Here is a 14937-nt window from a genome sequence, read left to right as displayed (position 1 = left end):
ATAAATATATGTTCCTGATAACGAAAAATGGATAGAAAAATGGCTTATCGTGAAATTGTCTATTAATAAGAGTTCTATTAATTTCTGTAAAGTTCTATTAAGTGTTAATAGTATATTTAATTTTAGAAAAATGAAGGATTATTTTGAATTTGATATAATTATACAATTAAATATTTTAATCTTAAAGATGCGAATCAGTTTTATCAAATATAAAATGTAATTTGATTAACAATAAAGATACGGTTATAATATTTAAAAATCAGTTTAAAACAAGGTATTTAAGGATGATTTAAAAAATTTTAAAGGCCCCCCTTTTCTATTGTAAGGATTCGTAAGATTTTGTGCCCCCCCCCCTCTTACATAAGATTTTTTACTTGTCATTTAATATATCAATAAAATATCCGAAGTTTAATCTAATTTCAGGAGATCTTGCAGGGTTTCGAAGGATTTAGAGGGATTTTAAGGGATTTTGAGAAATTTCATAATATTTTACAAGAATTTGTGGGATTTCAAAGGATTTGAAGAGAAGCCGAAATATTTTTACGTATTTTGACAATTATTTTTGGGGATTTTAACCAATTTTAAGAAATTTAAAAAGATTTCAAAGGATTACGATAGCTTTTACAGACTTCAAATGATTTTTAAAGATTTCAAGAGTATAAAAAAAATCAACTAAAGCAATTTCAGAGGGAAACTCAATTTTTGAAGATATTTGAATCGACTTCAAGGAGTTTATTCAAATTTCAAGAAATGTTAATGTATTTCAAGTGATATTGAAGGATTTTGACGTATTTTTAGGAATGTTGATAGATTTTAAGGAATTAAAAACGGTTTCCGCTGATTGCAAAGGATTTTCGATTTTGGAAGGATTTTAAGAGATTTTAAGGGATTTTAAGAGATTTCGAAATATTTCAAAAGAAGTCACGGGATTTAAAGGGATTTCAATAGGTTTTTAGAGATATCAAAGTATTTTTACGAATTCTGAAGGATGTCCGGGGATTTTAATGGGATTTTAAAGATCAGAAGGAAGTTTAAAAGATCTGCACATTTTAAAGGATTTGAACTATTTTAAGATATTTAAAGATGTGTAGATATAATTGTATGGGATTTTAACCATTTTAAGGCATTCCTAACGATTTGAAAGTATATATACGTATTTTAAATGATTTCATATTTCAAAAGATTTACGGAATTCCAAAGAATTTTCGAATATTATGAGGATTTTAACAGATTTTTAGAGATTTTAAGGGGTTTACCATGGATTCGATAGGATTGCAATAGGTTTTTATGAGATCTTAAGGATACACATGGAAATTAAACTATTTCAATACATTTTCAGATGATTAAACTAATATTTATAGATTTATCAAATTTTCAAAAGAATTCACAGGATTTTAGAACATTGTAAAACATAATTAAAATTAAATCAAACTAATAACGATATAATGTATATAACACTATAAAAAGTAATTTCAATATCCAAAACAGGTTCCAAGTTGCATATTTAAAAAATGTTATCAGAAATATGAAACTTACTTAAGAAAGTATGTGCCCCCCGCCAGAGTAAGGATTCTTAAGATCCCCCCCCCCCTTAAACCTACCGCCGCAAAAGCCGAACGTCATTGGGGAAAAATTGATGATCAGTCTGAACATCTAGAATATAAGACTGACAATATTTGAGTGTCAACATTTGATGGCTATATTCAGGTAGAATATAGAAAATGGTTAAATCTATTATATCCATATACTCAAAGTGAATATCTCTGTTGGTCAAAACAACGATCGCGGATATTTCGAAAATAGTTACACTTGTAGCAAAAAAGTTACTTGTCAACCAAGAAAGATAAATTTGCAACCAAGAAGGATGACATTTCTATATTAAAAGTTGAATGTTTAATTCAAAAGGATGAATGTTGAACAACATAATTAAATTTCCGACCAAAAATGATTAGAATTCGAACAAATATTTCAATTTTTAAGACAAAAAGGTAACGTTTTTAAAAAACAGTTGAATTTTCATTAAAAAAGTTCATTTTCAACCAAGAAAGATGTCTTTTTTACAGTGAAATGTAAATTTTCAAGAAAAGAGTAATGTTTTTAAGCTGAAAAGTCGAATGTATTAGATAATATTGGACTTTTAAATCGGAAAAAAAAGAAATTTTAACAAGATATTAAAGTTCTCAACCAAAAATTTGAACTTTCAACGATTAAGAATAATTTTCTACCCAAAAAGATGACTTTTTAACAAAATATATGAATTTTCTATCAAACAATTAAATCTGCTTCCAAAGAGTTGAACTTTTAATTAACAAGATTAAGTTTCTGCCCAAAAAGTCGACTTTTCGACAAATAAACAGGATGAAGTTTGAACAACAAGAAATTTGACATTTGAAATTTCAACCAGAGATGAATTTTCACATAAATGGATGAATTTTCCGGCCAGAAAGGGGAATTTTCAACAAATACAGATTTTTCAGTCCAGAAAGAAAAGATATTCATCCAAATTATTGAGCTTTAAAGGCAATAACTTTTTTTAAACCTTTATTTTTTTAACCAAAAAGTTGCATTATTATCCTTAAAATTTTTAGTTACAAGAGTTATTTTTTGACCAAAAAATGTGAGTTGCCAAGGAATAATGTAATAGTATATATTTCAACCAAAAAATATGTTAATTTTAAGTTACAAACAGTTCAATGCAGCCAAAAAATTTTACTTAGGAATAGCTCAATGATCTGTTGGCTGCATTGCCAACACTTCATGAGCTCTACGTAATTGTGTCCTGTGGATGCCCTGTCCTGCAAAGGAACGTAGAAGGACAATGAATCATATTACAGATTAATTGATTTTTTAAATAATTATTAGTGATTAATAAAATAATCACAGTAACACAAATTTAAATATTGTATTATTCGAACCCTAAGCTCAAAGCTGTTAAACCCGAGAGTTCTCGAAACTTTTACATTCGGTAAACGAGATAATTACTATTCCAAATCACAGAAAATCACAGGAAATCACGGAAAATCACGTATATAATTTCGAGTATGTAACACGCTTTGCAAAAACGCAAGCATACAATATACGAGTAGATAACCGAAATAACCTCCGCGTTCGCATCCGTTACTCCGTTGTGAAGTTTGCGCATTATTTCACCATTACAGTGTCCAGTTGATTATTCTTGATAGTAAATTTGGCTTATTTCGAATGGTACAAGTGACTGAAAACAAATGATTTAACTTAAACATCCCAGAATTTCGATTCGACCATCCTTGATAGTAAGTTTGATACACTCGTACGGTCAAAAGGATTCAAGACAGGCTATTTAACTTAACCATACTGGAGTGTCCATTTGATAATCTCTGGCACTAAGGCTGATTCTCTGCCGATTGTCAAATTAAACATAAAATGAAAATCTCTTTGACTATGAAGAAAAAATTATGGATTGTACATGATACTTTCTGGAAAGTCAAACTGACCATTTAAATTTTGACACTCAAAAAATTTGACTATTTATTTTTCTCCGTATAATTAGTGGACGCTTCCAAATTAAAAATCAGATTTTTTAATTCAAGATTACATTAACATCAAGAAAAATTGTACGTTAAATAATTTCCTTAATTTGACATTTTATTTTTTTATAGATGAGGCGGTGGAAAAGGCACCTGAAAACTTTCTCCCTGAATTGTACAGACTCTGGATGCAACGTAAAGCGCTGGAAAATGCAGGTTATGGAATTCCGATTGAACATCTCATGATTAGAAAATCTCAACGATCTCCTTCTCTGCGCCTTCGATTTGGACGTTCGGGTCCTGCAATTCCCGTAAGTATAATTTTTTTAGAACCTTACTTTTATAGCCAAATTGTATTACGTAAAATTGATAAAAATTTCTGAATTCTACGTAATGGTGAATCTTGCATAATTTAAAATTTGAACCATTCAAAATAGAACATTGTAAAATGTAGGTACTTCAAAATTTAACAATGTTAAAATTTTTGAAATATAACCTAAAATATTAAAATTTTAATTAAAATAGAAAAATTCCTAAAATACAGGCAGAATTAAACTTCTAAAATTGAGCAATTTTTAATTATTATATTTTGAGTAAATAATATCAGTCTAAAGAATTCCAAATCAAACCATTTGAAACGTAATGCGTTGAATGAACGGTAATTAGAAGCTTACAAAATTACACGATTAAAACATACAGAATTAAAGAATTTTTTATAGACATTACAAATTGAGGGTAAGATAATAAACATAATTTTTCTACGATGGCACTTAGGCTGTTCTACCCACAAGCAAGTTCTGAGAAGCATTTTCTCGGAAAGTGTTCACTTTTACCAATTTTTGGTTTTGTTTAACAGGTCTATAGAGATCCATAAACTTTTTAAAGTATATGCTCGTGAGAAAAAAAAAGATTGCTGAGAAGGTTTCTTTCTGCCCTGAACATTTTTTTTCCTGGGACTTACGTATTTTTGCTGTAGCATCATTCGTTTAATAGATTGATCAATGAAAATGCTGAAAAGCGTTCCATAAATTATAGATTATATCAACGCGAACTTTTAGGATAAAGTATTTTATGATGAGAATTTTGTTTCTATTTATAGACATAACCGAATGATAGACATCTTACCTTTCACACAGGAAGTGCGTGTCACTAAAGTGTTATTGGACTAATGCGCAATTGAAAGAAGGTACACGGAAAAAATAAAATTCCGAAACTTGACTTCACAGTCTAAGACTTTAGGATAGGCCACACAGTTTTACAAATTTCATATAACGTTTATAATAAGGTTCAAGACGTTCATCGCAAAATTAAGAGTCTTTTCGGGTTTCTTCGCGATCTTAAAAACAAATCTTAATTTATTATTCTGGTCTTCCTTCTAGTCGCATAAAAAATTTACATTTTATAAATTTTCTGAAGTTATACTTTCTCGAATTTCTTCTGGTAAAATGTTAGATATATCTACACTACTATATACAATTGCATTTTGTTAGATTAGTACTATAATACTGTATCCTTAGTTCTCCCGCACATCTTATTTTATAAGTATGAACATTGGCTCCAATTGAACAAACATCTTTGTGTTTTTTTTCTTCACCTTTGTCTCTTCTTCATAAGTTGCTCTGACGCAGTTGCTCAAGTTTTTATTATATCTCTGAAGTATGATTCAGTAAAAGCATGTTACATTATGTATTCATTTTTTTAATTAAAATTTCTGAGAATCTTTTCTTTACACTAATCCAAAAGGTATTATTTTGCAAATATTGACAGTATATGTCTTTTCCAATGAGTTTGATTATCGATAAGAATTCCCAGATATTTGTATTCAACTTCTCTTTTAGTTTCGTTTCCTATTCTTATTTGCATTAGTTTTTTTTTAGTGCAAAAGTGATGTAGACTTTTTCGCATTGTTTCTTGTTTATCATTGGTAAACAAATTATTGTGTTGAGGCCATTCACAAAATTTTATCATCTCTTGGTTTATCACTTTTTCTTATTCTTTACAAACCTTATCCCCTAACACAATATCATCACCGTTCCACCTGCATGCATTAAAATGTTATAAAGGCTCTCCACGTACGTATCGGAATGGCCCAAAAACAAATTGCATTCTATTATCAAGATAACTTTTCAATAATTCCAAAGATGTGGCTTTAATACGCATTGATTGTCTCTTATAGATAACTGTTTACACTAGATTAAAATGACGACTTTCAAAAAGCTTGATTCATTATTTGAAAATCATTAACTTTTAGCGATTTAGTTTCATGGCCCTAATATGGAAATATTTCAATTACTTTTGTATTGATTATTTTCAAAGCTTACAATTAGAAATCGTATAATTTTTAACTTTAATAGAATTATTAAACTTTAAAGGTTTACAATATTTAACATTCTTTAATTTTGACTGGCGAAAATGACAGTGAATGTTCTTTTGGTACATAGATCTCATTTTTAATAATAAAATGCATCCAATCACTTTGAATATCATTTAACACCATATGATATGAGACCTCTTCATAATTTTTATCATCATTAAAATTTCAACATATAATTTCAATGTATTATTTACAAATTCAAATGCATATAGAATGTGATGCAGTTTATATAGAGTAGACACTTAGGAAACCTAGATTAAGGAGAGATGAACATCAGTATAATTTTCACTTTCATTTTCATTTTCTATTCATTTAAAAAAAGGATCTCTAAAGATATAACAAAGTTTGTGATAGAATTATTAATTGGATAAATTATTTTCTGCTGTAGCTATTACAAAGTAATTTTAATATGCAACTCAATTCTCACCAATAAATGTAAGAATTAAACCACATAACCTTTTGTATACATGCCTATGGTTTTTTATTTTAAGCTGTTTTGTTCATTTTAATTAGCCAAAGTTTCTATCATTCGTACCGATAGTTATTCTCTAAATAATCCCTGATAAGGAGATCTAAATTGGTATCGAAACATTTTGGAATGGAGATAGCTTGGAATTATTCATAACGAAGCAGATTTCATTACAATCTTAAATTAAAAAAAGATATATTATTTCGATTTGAAATAAGTTTTTTCATTCAATTCAAAATCCAATAATTACAAAAATTTATTTTCATCTTTATACGAAATTCTTTAGAGATTTGTCGCCTATTCTCAAGTCTTAGACTGACAATTCTCTAGTAGACACTATCTTTAAGAAAACTTGTCTAGTCTGATTGCTTGCTTTCCACTTTCGCAACTTGATCCCCGTGGGAACAGGTAAATAATGCAGGTTATACAGTTTAAAGACTCTTATTCAAACGGAACATACATTGACGAATCAGGAAATTACATCACAAGAGAAACGACAAGGAATGCATACAATGACTTCCCCCTCATTAGTGATTTAGTTTTTTAATACATTGCTAGAGTGATAGCATTAATAAAATATAGGGTCGATAGGGGTAAAGGGCCGTGCATATATTCCGTAGGCCTTTTCTGATTTGGAGGCGGGGGAGGGTGTCAACGATTTTTCTATGCTGTCTTACATGGGGAGTACGTTTGAAAAATCATCTTTATGGTCGAAAATACAACTATTAGTTTTAAAATTCATTTTTTTAAAGATTCATCATTATATTTGAAAATTCATTTTATTTCAATAAAATTTTTTTCATTTGGTAAAAATTTGTCGTTGATGAGAAAATATCAATTTTCTTGGTAAAAAGTTCATCATTTAGGTTGACAACTCAATTCTTTGGTTGAAAATTCTTTTTTTTCTTAAAAATTCTTTTCTCAATTGTAAATATAACTCTACCATTTTTTGTTTGAAAATTTATCGTCTTTGTTGACAACTAACCAGTTTTGGCTGAAAAGACAAAGAATTTTGTTTAAAATATTTTGGATTTTTTTTGGAATTAAAACTTACTCTTTTCTGGTTGAAAATTAACTTTTTTGTTGATAATTCTCTTCTGAGGTAAAAACTTCTTCTAAACTAAAAAAAATTAGTTACTTTCTTCTCTAAAATTAAAAAATTTGATAGAAAATTGAACTATTTGGTCGAAAGTTCAATAAACTTTGTTAAAAATAATTTTGTCAGTTGAAGATTCATAATTTTAGTTAAAAATTAATTTCTTTGGTTTAATTGTTAACTATTTTGTTGAACGTTCGTTTTTTTTTTAATAAAAATTTTATTTTATTTAAACTGTTAATTTAATTATTCTGGTTTTTGTTGACAACTTATCTTTTTTAGTGGGAATACTTTCTTTAAGATAAACTTTATATTAATTGTCTTTTTTCTATTGGTCGAAAATCCATAATTTGGAATATCGATATTTAACCCGAATAGGATCCGAACTCAGGTCTTTCAGATTGCCAGTCTGATGCTCTTAATTTCAATATTCAAAAAATATTGATTTTAGACTATTAGACAAAAAACAATAAACATTAAATTATTAAATACATTTTATTTGGTCAAAACTATAACATGAAAAAATACTTACTTAAAGGTTCATTTTTTATGTTAGATTCATTTTTAAGGTAAACATTCATTTATTTGTTTTAAAAAATGAACTGCTTTGATGAAAAATCGTTGTTTTTTTCAATTAGTTTTATTGACTGCAAATTTAACCATTTTCGAGAATTTTTCAAACTATTTTCTCCAAAAAATATCCAGGGCATCTAATGCAAATGCTGGTCATGCCTTAAAGTATAACTATCTTTAAATTGTTACCAATGATCATTATAAATTTTCAACTATTTCGTGTATATAAATTACCCCGATCATATAACATTAAAATTAGTATAGAAATTCAAAATGAACTAAAATTATATAAGATTCTATATTGGAAAAAAGGATGAAATGCATAAACATTTAAATAAAAGTTTGTGTTGGAAACCAGAGTATTCTAGTTACGGAAATGTAATTGCAAATCAATTTCAAAGGGACTTGAAGATATGTTTTGAAGCCAATTTTAAGAAGAGAGTAGAATTTCCTGTTAAATTATATCAAATTTCGCCTCTGATTTCAGCCTCATCGACGAAGGGGCCCTTAATGATTTCCAATTTACAAGATTCTATCGATAGACAAGATAAATTAAACTAACCTGATTAGCCACATCCATTAAATAATTAATTAAAAAATGTACAATTTTTCATAACTTTTGTAAGGTCAACATTTGAAAACAACCATATTTTAATTTATAGAACAGTTTAAGGTCGTATGAACAAATGCTAATTTTATTGAATTTTCAAAATTAAATAAGACACTTTCTTTGATTGGATTCTCATTTTACTATTGGATATTTATTATTCTTTTTCTATTAAATAAAGTAATGATAAAGAAAATCCAGAAAAATATTTTTGATAATTGATGAAAATGGATATTCTAATTTCAGAATTATTATATTAATACTTTTTTATAAACATTCAAACTGTTGCATTTTTGTTAAAAAATAGCAATTTTCCATATTTTTAAAATTTTAATGATTTCATGTTAAAAATAGCCACTGCAGACGAAAAGAACTGACGACAACAAATTGTTTAAAATTGTAAACTTTTTTTTAAACGTGAGCATAACCTAACATTTTTCGAACATTTTTTTTTAGAAATCCAATGATTTTTTTATTAAAAGTAGTGATTTCCAGTATAAAAATAATATGCCTAATATGTCATAACAAAAAATTCTTCGAAATTCTAAATCTTCTTTGACATTTAATAATTTTCGTTTCAAGTAACCCATCTCCGATGAAAAATGTTAACATAATTAAATGTTCATTCTTTTTTGTTGGAAAGTTTACTATTATATTTTTAGCTGAGAACTCCTCTTTTCCGATTTTCCATTAATTTATTTGCTTGATAATTTTATTATTTTGTTGAAAATTAAACAATTTTGTTCAAAACTCATCCGTTTTGGTCGAAAATTCAATTCCTTAGTTTAAAAATAACTGTTTTGTTGAGAAATCATATTTTCGGGTAAGAAATTTAACTATTTTGGTGAAAATTCGTTTTCCTTTGATTGAAAAGAAACTATTTCAACGCAAAATTAACATATTACATTTTTCATTCAGAATTTAAATTTTTGTTAGAAAATTTAGTAATTTTATTAAAAATTCGTTTTTCTTTGGTTCAGAAGTAATCGTTTTAGCAGAAAATTAACAAATTCTACTTTTTGTTTAAAATTGATTTTCTTCAGTTGAAAATTCAAATATATGCTTAGGAATTTTTTTGTTATAAAAAGTTAATCTTCTCGTTGGAAAATTCAATTATACTTGGTTGAAGGTCTAACTATTTTGTTGAAAAGTAATCCTTTTTAGTTAAATATTTAACTATGTAGTTCAAGATTAACTTTTTTGCTGCAAACACATATTTTAGGAATGAAACTGTTATGTAGAAACTTCTTCTTTTTGAGTTAAAAATTCAACAATTGCGTTCAAATTTTCTATCTTTCTTAACTGTTGTTGTTGAAGATCCATTATTTTACTTGAAAATTTTTCTCATTTGTGCAAAATATACTTCTTTCCTTTTAATTTCTCCTTCTGTATTGAAATTTATACAATTTTGATGTCATTTTTTTTCTTGACTGAAAAATCTACTATTCATTAAAAATGTTTAATTTTTGGATCAATTCAAATCTTTTTGATTTCTAATTGAACAACTTAGTTGAAAGCCAAATCACTTTTTTAAATTTTCATTTCTTGATGGCAGATTCACCCTCTTACATAAAAATATTACTATTTTGTTGAAAACTCATCTTTTGGTAGAAAATTCATCTTTTTCGTTTAAAGATCAAATATTTGTTTAAAAATTTACCTACTTTGTTCCAAATACAATATTTAAAATTAAAATACAAGAAACTTGAAGCATTTTCATTTTGATTTTATATTAATATCCTTATTAATTTCATTTTAAAAAAAATTTCCCTATTTTCGTGAAAAATCTTCCTCTTTTCCCTGTTTTTAGAGCTAGATTTTTGAAATTTAAATGGGAAAAGGGGGGAGTAGGTGAAGAAGTTAAGAAATATGTTTTCAAACTTTCTTAAATTAAGCAATCTTTCAGATATGTTCCCATGAATTTGTTCCAACTTTATAAATATACTTTAATCCCAATTTTAAATGCAAGCAACTAAATGAAAAAGTTTTGGTCGAGAAAAGTTGGTGTTATTTTAACTGTATCTTTTTTTCAGACAGGAGTACTTCCAAGACCGAACGGTGGGGCATTCCAAGACATCTAATTGATGGCAGTTTAATTAGTTTTCATACTCAGCTAGAACTTCCGTTGCGTACTTTGTAAGCGTCATTTCACTAATTCGAAATCCCCTTCCCGATTTACCCGTTTCATCGAGAATCAAATTGGTATTATTCCGTAAAATTACCAAAATTTTAATTTTCAAAAAAATCTTCTCGAGGCTTTTTCATACAAAATTTAAATTAAAATTTGAAAATTATAGAAATTTGTTTAAAAATTATAATGTAAAACCTCTATATTGCAAAAATAAGAAATGGTATCTTTAAGCTTTAAACAGTTTTATACATAATTGGAAACTGTAGTCCCAATAATATGTACATTATCCTTTCTTAGAAAAAAATGAGTATTAAAAACTTTACCTTTCTGCACGAAAGAATTATTTATAGAAATCTGAGTGTGCACCTTATTAGACCCACTCCTTAAAATGTATAATATCTAACTTTCCAACGGAATAGTAGCTATTTGTTTGCTCTTCTTTTCTCACTGTAGTAATATATAACGCAACTAATTTTGTCTAATAATGAATAAACAGGAAAGAAAATTTTTTGCAATAATTAACTTTTAAGAGATTTCATTTCAGTATCTTCTAATTCATAATTATTATGATAAATGTCAGTTTAATTACCTAAGTATGACAATCAATGGATTCGGAATTTAAAAAGTTAGCCAACTTATTTATGTAATTTTAGCACTAACAAATGATTGTGGACTTATTTGCGACAAATAACTTTATGCTTATAACTTTATAACTTCATAACTTTATGCTTGTTATTCGCGCTGAAATGAAATATTATTTAGAAAAGGTCGAAACAATTATTTATTATTCCAAATTAATGTTTTGGCTAACTCTAGATATTTATACATTTATGTATTAAATATAAGCTGTAAGTATATTAGCGTTGCGCAAAATATAGGCGATTTACCTCAATGTTTTCTTCGAGTGTGTTAAAGTAGCAATCGTTTTTATTAAAAAATAAATAAATTCGCAACTTTTTATTCGCCAAATCACAGAAAAAAAAACAATAATTGGTGTAGGTTCAATCAAACAAAAATTATCATTTTAGATTCAATAGATGTGCCAAATATTGTGATCGTCGTGCACAAAAAAATAACCCAGTGTACCACTTTTCTTGCACATTATCACTTTTTAACCAAGAATGCGAAAATCTGCATTCAGAATTTGAAAGATCCCCAAAATCTGAATGCGCGATGACCGAAAAGAGGACTGTGTAAGTAGCTGTTCCAAAAATTAAAGTAAATTGCTGAATATGAAGAGATGTGAATAATAACAGAGAAAAATATCTGAGATAAGATAATACAAGTCACTATTAGAATCAGAAAAACCAAAATGAAATTTCAGAAATTAAACATTAATTCACTTATTATTCATTGTACCAACTAAATAAGAACAACAAAATACGCTACAGAGTTCAAAGATTTGATGATTCGAAAAAAATGTACAATAGCCTAAACAATTATTTGCGAAATGTATTTTCTAATTCGAGATTGACTTGTCCTAGAGTTTCTCAGAAAATCTTAAAACTGCATTTTAAATGTATAATATATAGCCATTTTCGCGACTATCTTCAATATCAATCATGTAACTTTTTCGTTTTGAATACACAATACCTGAAAATGTTAAACGAAGAAAAATATTAATTTTTTTCGGATACGCGATGTCCTACCTCTTTCTATCTGAATTTCGAAGACCTTCCGGTGGTGCAGAGTTGCTTTAAAAAATTGGCGACTTCCTGCTCTTCAGATGTAAGTCGATCGATATTTCTCAAATCCGGTCTAACCAACAACTGGCCACGTATTCGTTCCGGTGGAATCGAGAGAGGAATTGAAAACATTCTTTCCCAGTTTTTATCATCGTAACCAATTAGCAACTGAAATTTTAAAATAATTGATTTGCGAGTTTATTTAACGACTGATTAATTGTTAATTTATAAGTATTGCGCAACGTTCCAATTTCTTTCAATGAGAAAAAAATGAATCATCTATTTTTTTACTTTTTGGGTCTGTTCAAAAGCTATTTCACTCTATCAGGGGGGTAAGGGGGCTTGGTAACGCAGAATGTGATATCATATATAAAACATATACATCTGAATAAAAATTTCTTTAAATGCTTGAAAAACTAAACCATTCCTCTACTTACTCCCTTTTTACCTTGTCTTCTAACTAAAATTAATTTATTTATTTAAATTAAACAGTCTACTATTTTATTTTTGGTTCAGAATCGATTTCTTTTACTTGAAAATTCTACAGTTTGGTTAAAGATTCAACTATTTTGTGGAAAGATTTTTTTTAGTTATCGATTCATATTTTTGACTGAAAATCTAACTCCATTATTGGCGAAAAACTAATAGTTTTTAGGTGAAAATTCAGCAATTAAATTTCTTAATAATAATTTATCTTTTTTGGTTAAAAATTTAGTACTTGAATTAACTACATTGTTAAACATTCAGTTTGTCTGTACAAAATGCATTCGTTGAAAATCCGTCTTTATTTTGTTTAAAACTAATTTTTTAAATGAAAATTTAAGTATTCCATTATTTGAATTAATTTATGTATTTTGTTGTGAATTCATCTTTTTTTCGCTGCAATCTTTTTCTCTTTTGACTGAAAAATCTTTCTTAGTTGAAAATTTGTCTTCCTGGATGGAAAATTCTTCTCTTTTGGTATAAAAATTGTGTCTTTTTTTTGTCGTGAATTCAACTATTTTGTTGGCACTTAATTTTTTTTCGTTGAATTCATCTGTTTATTATTTAAAATTAAATTCATATTTGGTTTAAAATATCAACTATGAGATTTTTCGCTGAGAAGTCATATTTTGTGGTTCAATCCAACTATTTTTTATTAAAAACTAATTTTTTAAATTGAAATATCAACTATTATATTTTTTTGGAGAATTTATGTTTTTTTTAATTAAAAATCCAACTAATACCTTGAACTTCTTTGTTTGAAATGCATTTTCTTCTTAAAATTGATCATTTTATTTAAAAATACACTATTTTATTGAAAAACGACCCTTTCGCTTGAAAGTTCAACTGCTTTTTTGTAAATGCAACTATTTGGTTGATAATTCTTCTTTTAATTCAACTACAAAAAACTCAGGTTTGAAAGTAGCTTTAAGCTGTATCTCGCCCTTTGGGTTCTCATGTTATATCCGATCGCCATGTACATCCCCTTTTTTACGAACTCAATAAAGGCTTATTATTATTATTATTTTGTGAATTTTTATTTATTTTGTTGTGAATTTAACTATTTGGTTAATAATTAGACTTTTTATTTGAGAAAATAAATTCAAATAATTTTTTTTATTAAGAATCAAAATATTTGTTTGTTGTAATATAAATTATTACATTTTTCGCTGAGAATTCATCTTTTTTGGTTGAAAATTCAACTACAGTTTTTTTTTGTTGTAAAAAATGAATTTTCTTGTATAAAAATTCATGTTTCATTTTTTTTTTTGTTGAAAACTCGTCCTGTTAAGCGAATCAAACTTTTTTTATTTAAAATAAAAATGTTTTTTGTCTGAATTATCAACTATTACATATTTCGTTAAGAATTAACCTTTTTTATTGAAAACTCCACTACTTGACAAAAAGTTGAACTACTTTATTGAAAATTCATTTTTTATGGTTTAAGATTCATAATAATTTTAATTAAATATTCATCTTTGTTCAAAAATCGTCTTTTTTGCAGGAGATGAATCTTCCTGGATGGAAATTCATGGTTTTTTGTTGAAAATTTATCATTTTGGACGAATTAAACTGTTTTTGATTTATAATAAAAATATTTTTCCGTTGAATTATCCACTATTATCCATTTCTTTAAGACTTTATATTTTTTATTGAAAAACCCACTGCTTGAATAAAAGTTAAACTGATTTATTAAAAATTAATTTTGAATGGCTTAAGACACATCGTTTTAGCTGAAAATTCATCTCTTTGGCAGGAAATGTACTTTTTTAAATTCGTCTTTTTGAAAATGAAACTATTTTGTTGAAAATGCAATATATTCGACTTGAAAATTCAAGCGTTCCCCTAATTTTGTGAAAAATTCCTCTATTCTACCTGTTTTGAGAGCATTTTGGGCTTTGAAATCTGTTAAATTACACAGGCCGACAAAATTTGACAAAGGTCCGGAACCAGAGACCAGACCTAGTATACCCGAAGGTTTTTGCTGCGCTGAATCCGAATCTGACCTCAGAA

General features: G+C 27.2%; 2 protein-coding genes across 2 annotated transcripts in view; one reads left to right on the top strand and one right to left on the bottom strand.

Moving 5' to 3' along the window:
- The window catches only part of LOC117182253 (short neuropeptide F-like), a 60242-nt gene extending 47886 nt beyond the window's left edge, over window positions 1–12356 (top strand). Inside the window, exons 3-4 of the mRNA XM_033375361.1 lie at window positions 3639–3817; window positions 10659–12356. Coding sequence (XP_033231252.1) covers window positions 3639–3817; window positions 10659–10706 — 227 coding nt within the window. The 3' untranslated portion in view covers window positions 10707–12356. The remainder of the gene's footprint in view (window positions 1–3638; window positions 3818–10658) is intronic.
- LOC117182252 overlaps window positions 12328–14937 on the bottom strand; it is a 48159-nt gene continuing 45549 nt past the window's right edge. The window contains exon 13 of the mRNA XM_033375360.1: window positions 12328–12609. Within this exon, the coding sequence (XP_033231251.1) occupies window positions 12412–12609 (198 nt within the window). The 3' untranslated portion in view covers window positions 12328–12411. The remainder of the gene's footprint in view (window positions 12610–14937) is intronic.

Source organism: Belonocnema kinseyi, chromosome 10, assembly GCF_010883055.1.
Source record: "Belonocnema kinseyi isolate 2016_QV_RU_SX_M_011 chromosome 10, B_treatae_v1, whole genome shotgun sequence".
Lineage (NCBI taxonomy): Eukaryota > Metazoa > Arthropoda > Insecta > Hymenoptera > Cynipidae > Belonocnema > Belonocnema kinseyi.
Note: the sequence above shows the minus strand (reverse complement) of the source record. Positions and strands in the feature narration are given on the sequence as shown.